At 31.5% G+C, this 5,061-nt stretch overlaps 1 protein-coding gene across 2 annotated transcripts; it reads right to left on the bottom strand.

Annotated features, from left to right (window-relative positions):
• Nucleotides 1-217: 217 nt before the first annotated feature.
• Nucleotides 218-2,717, bottom strand: LOC127120957 (vicilin-like seed storage protein At2g18540). 2 transcript variants are annotated; one of them, XM_051051583.1, is made up of 5 exons: nt 2,550-2,717; nt 2,072-2,327; nt 1,866-1,987; nt 1,089-1,153; nt 604-702 (listed from the first exon to the last, which is right to left on the bottom strand). In XM_051051583.1, the coding sequence occupies exons 2-5, from the start codon at nt 2,292-2,294 to the stop codon at nt 636-638; spliced, it is 477 nt and encodes a 158-aa protein (XP_050907540.1). In that variant the 5' UTR covers nt 2,295-2,327; nt 2,550-2,717; the 3' UTR covers nt 604-635. The 2 variants fall into 2 exon arrangements, with proteins under 2 accessions (XP_050907539.1, XP_050907540.1); XM_051051582.1 differs by lacking the exon at nt 1,089-1,153 and having other exon boundaries at nt 218-702.
• Nucleotides 2,718-5,061: the final 2,344 nt, after the last annotated feature.

Genomic DNA, 5,061 nt, shown 5'->3' with positions numbered 1-5,061 from the left:
ACTCGGCATTTATAACTTTATCTTAACCCATGTTCCTCCACCAACCCTTTCACCCAGATGACAACATCCCTCTATATAGGCTCCTTAAACCATTTTCACATTCTCCCTCTCCTCCAATTTTACATCTTTCTTCCCCACAACTTATTATAAATTTAGACCCACAAGATCACTTCAAAACCTTATATTACACAACAGTAACATGACATGAAACCAATACTGAGTTTGAAAATTTAAATTTTATATGGGACATGTAGAGGGAAGATACAAGCTCACCGTGCATATGGAAAGATCTAAACCCACATGTGATGTTACTACCGACAGTCTTAACACCACACACGTGCAGAGTAATGAGGAACCAAAAAAAGCGAGGAGGTTCACACTTCCTAGTGTCGATAAAGAATTGCTTAAAATAAGCAGTCACTCAATCATTAGACAACATAAATAAATTGAGGATATAGTACTGTAGTGGGTTCAAATTATTAAGAGGCCCAAAAACTTGACCAGTATTACTGATTGCAGACGAGGTCCTAAACAAATTTAAGCCATAGACTTTTTCTTTTCCTCCTCAAGGCGCTTCAATTCGACCAATCTTACCGCCCACTCTCTTTCCCTTTCAACAGCAGCCATTTTACGCTCTACCTTCTTAATGTTTTTCCTCCGCTGAGCCTCTTGCATCTGAGCTTTCCTTTTTTTCTTTTCCTCCTACATATAAAAGATTTTGCAAAGAACATAAAAATATTAGGTGAGAGACCATTATCATTATTATTTTTATCAGAAGGCCTCTTGGCAGATATAAACCGAAGTTCAAATTCTTCTATACGGGATTTTTGGACTAATACCACAGAATTTTTTTGTTATAAAAATAAAAATAGTATGTATTTGGTTAGGTTGTAAAAGAACTTTACTCCAGTCTCCCTAACACATAGCTAAAATAACAAACAGCAGCTGACAGATGAATGGTCATAACCAATTCCATTTAGCTTTAGCAAACTGTGATGTTGTACGAAATAAACCATCTTGCGATATAATTGACACATGAAAGTCAACTATTTGCAACAAGATGCCATGACTACATACTGATATGGTACCTTAAACATATGTTTAGGTCAATTCCCTCACACACTAAGAGAGTTGCATTTAAAGCTTGGACTGTCTGCATTGGCCATGAAAACAAGCAAAAGTCCTGTAAGGATGCTTCCCATCATAATAATTTATTATTGACTACTATGTAATCCATATTACTTGCAGGTTTCATGCCAGTATATGGACTAGTGTAGTCCTTATCTATTGTTCATAACGATTTGCTTTTAGTTTTGCTACAAGTTTAGTGCCAATAACAGTAAAGCAAACACGAGGCATAATTCCTGTCATGAAAGAGCATGTAGATAGCCAGAATAGCTTATGTTTAAAATATTATTATTAATCTACAAAGAAAAGTGAAAATGCTAAACAAGTGGAAGATAATTATACTACACAAGAACTCTCACTGCTAACTAAAAAACTAGTCCAGATAACACCTTTGTTCCAAACTCATGTTTCCTAGTGGAGAATATTAATAAAGTTCTAAGTTGAATCATATTTTCTTATATTCATTAGGACTCAAACATGTAACACTTTAGCGAATCAAAGGGTCTTGTTGAACAAAAAAAAACAAGATAACACTCGGAACATAAGATGTAATTAGGTCAGAGTTACTATTCATTTTGAAACTATCATGCATTTCTCATGCAATCAACAAGTAGAAGGCAATCTCCTCTCCTGTCAAATTTCTTATTTTGTTTAACCACCAACAGAAAAGACAGTCGGTATTCAAAAACAGTCCAAGATTCATTGGGTATGTAATAACAGGTAAAGGGAGAGCTTACGAGTATAAAGGCACGGCGCTGCCTCATGCGTTTCTTCTCATTCCTCCTCTTGACACTCCCTTCATTAGGCTTATTGGGAAGTATGGTTTCACCAGTTGTGTGCTCAACCCAAGCATAAGGCCCTGAGCAACATCAGAAACTAAATAGTGTGAGACAAAATTCTAAAAAATAAGAGCATTAAAAGTTAAAAAAGACAACAGACGCACCAGAGGGTCTCAAGCTAGCCCGCTTTCGACGAGGCTTATCGGAAGGTCGTCTCTTGGGAAACCGAGTGTCAGTCAAGGTGTGAAAGTGATTCAAAAAGGGTAGAAGGAATTGGGGTGGTTTGCTGTAAGATGGGAGTGTGGTGGAGATTTGTGAAGTCAGAGGCGTTGAGGAGGAGAGTGAGAGAGGCCGTAAAATGTTCCTGAGAGCTCCTGCGAATCTCATTTCTGTCGTGAACAGCTACAATATACTTTTCCTCTGAGAATTTAAATCAAAATCACCATTTGAGCCAAGTTTTAGCAGTGAACATATCAACAAACTCAAAATTCATGATTTGATTATTAAAAACCTAATAAAGTGAAAATCATAAATTAAAGTAACAAAAAACCTAACCTAACTAGATTTATAGTTTCATCTAATAATAATGTTATCAATTCAGAGCCCAATCCAACAATCGTGGCGCCGAGAAGATAATCTAACCTGGACGAAGTTTTAGTGGCGGTTGACGATCAACTCCGGCAACGACTTCCGGGCAGTAGAGTGTTTCAGCGGCTCCAACTTGTTTTCAGGGCAAATTGGAAGAGACCACACTCTCAGTTGTTTTTTTTGTCAAAAAAGTTTATGAATGATGATGGGCCTCTTCATTAGAAAGTATTTGGGTTTAGATATTTCTATTCGGTACTCCCATAAGACAACAAGTACCCCTAAGTAATTCTACAATTAACACTTATTTTTTACCCTTAACCGAATAAAAACACTTAATTTTATCATATATTTACCCTCAATTTTTATTTAATCAACTGCAAGGTAGTGAATAAAATGACATTTACCGAAAGTTAAAAGAAGCATTCAATATTTAACCATATTTTTGGCTCTCAATTAGTTCACATGGATGCATATGTTATGATAAATATAAGCAACTGAGTCACCATTTTACAAGGTTTATGTCGATACAAAAGACATAAGCACACAATCAAAAGAGAAGAAAGATAATATGTTTTTCCTCATAAACCTGAAATTTTGCCTGTGAAAAGTTTTAACAATTATTATGAATCTAATGTTGTTGATGGGGGTAGGCAGATTAATACATCCTCACTATTAAGCCTAAGCAAACAAATAAAGAGAGACATTAACGAAATTGGACTCATTGTGCCATATAGGAAGTGAAAATCATTAATTGTGGAAATATAAATTTCTCTTTCTTACCCTATCAAAGCCACTTTAAATGGTTGGGAATGGAAGGGTCACATTTCCATTGAAGGCTTTCTAAATGACATAAGAAGGGAAATATGCTAGTAAAATTTTAAACAAGAGAATATATTAGTAAAATTAGTAGGTTTATCATTGGGGTTAAGTATAAAACTTAAAGAGATAAGTCATGCACGTCCATTATAAATAAAAAGGTCAATTACTTGTTGTCCTCCTGCGAATAAATTGCAAAGTTTCAAGTTGAGATCGCAATGAGAATAGTCAATGATTTAGTGATAATGTTACTATGAGTAGGCATGACAAAATAATCAATTTATTGATACTCATTCGATTTTGTCTAGAATTTGATGGGAAAAATCTGTTTTAATTGGATTTGGGATCGAGTTAGAATTTTCCTCGAATATTAAATATGTGATAAATGTTTCGATATTTTGATTTGTATTTATAATTTAAAATATTTAAAATCTATGCATGAAATTTTTTGAGATTTTTTATTTTTATTATTTGTAATATAAACTAGTAAAGGACCCGTGCGTTCGCACGGGTCGCGCAAGTGCAATAATTTATTTTAAAAAAATTAAAATATAATATATTTTTAATTAATAGTTAATATAAAATAATTTGTTTAGATTTTGTCTCGAATATTTTTTTTGATCAACGTACACAAATTTATTGCATAAGAGTTTTTTTTAATGTAATGGATGTTAAATGATCAATAAATAGGTTCAAAAAATTTCCACAAATAACTTTTTCCAGTTTGGGACATAATAAAGTAAAACATTATTAATTTATAATAATATAATTTGCTTAATTTTTTTGTATACTATATTAAGGAAATAATCAAAAAATATAATACAAAAATATTTTTACAATTTATTGATATATCTACTTTTCTACTTTTAATATATAAAAGTTAATTACCACCATAATTACTTAATTACCCTAATTACAATCCTTAATACAGCTACTTTCATGTTCCTATAAGTAATTTCGTACTAAACTCTATTTATACTACTAAAAAATATTACCGTTATTTTATTGTTGTTGCAATCTTATCATTCCAAAATGAAATCAATATTCTGAAATCAAATTAATTATTATTGTAGTTTTTTTGCCAAATATTATCGTTACTTGATTTTCTTTAAATGACAAGAAGGAGAAAGTAAACAACAAAGAAATATTATATTAATCGCATTAAATTTAATTAATCATAAAGAAAAAGAAAAAGGTTTTAAGTCTCTCCAAAGATGGAGTTCTCATTTTCTATGAAATATTAACTATTAATTAGTCTATAAAGTTTTATGGGAAATATCAACTATTAATTATTTTTAATATGTATTTTTCATTTTAAAAAAAACATAGATGTTTTACCAATCATAGAGCAATATTAATATAAGATTAAAATTACTATAAATTTTTATTTACCTACCTCAAAAAATTGAGTAAGATTACCCTTAATGTAAAATGCTTTGAAAAACAATTAATAATAATTTTCTATGATAAATATTGTATTATTATAATTCAATTTATATCTGACAATTAATTTTTTATATTGCAAGCAACCATTATCTGCATCTGATGAAAATGATCCAGAATCAATCATTCTAATGACTCCGACTATGGATGTTGTAATTGCTGACAAGGGTGAAAAAGTTGATTTTGAAGTGTCTGGCGCTACGCAATTATCAGGCACCAAACCATCCAAGAAATTAAAGATAGAACCATCTTCTTAATTAGAATTTTCGGAAATTTGATATTGAAATATATTTTATGAACTTTTTAG

The sequence above is a fragment of the Lathyrus oleraceus genome, chromosome 2 (genome assembly GCF_024323335.1).
Source record: "Lathyrus oleraceus cultivar Zhongwan6 chromosome 2, CAAS_Psat_ZW6_1.0, whole genome shotgun sequence".
Taxonomy (NCBI): Eukaryota; Viridiplantae; Streptophyta; class Magnoliopsida; order Fabales; family Fabaceae; genus Lathyrus; species Lathyrus oleraceus.
This window is presented reverse-complemented; position numbering and strand designations above follow the sequence as displayed.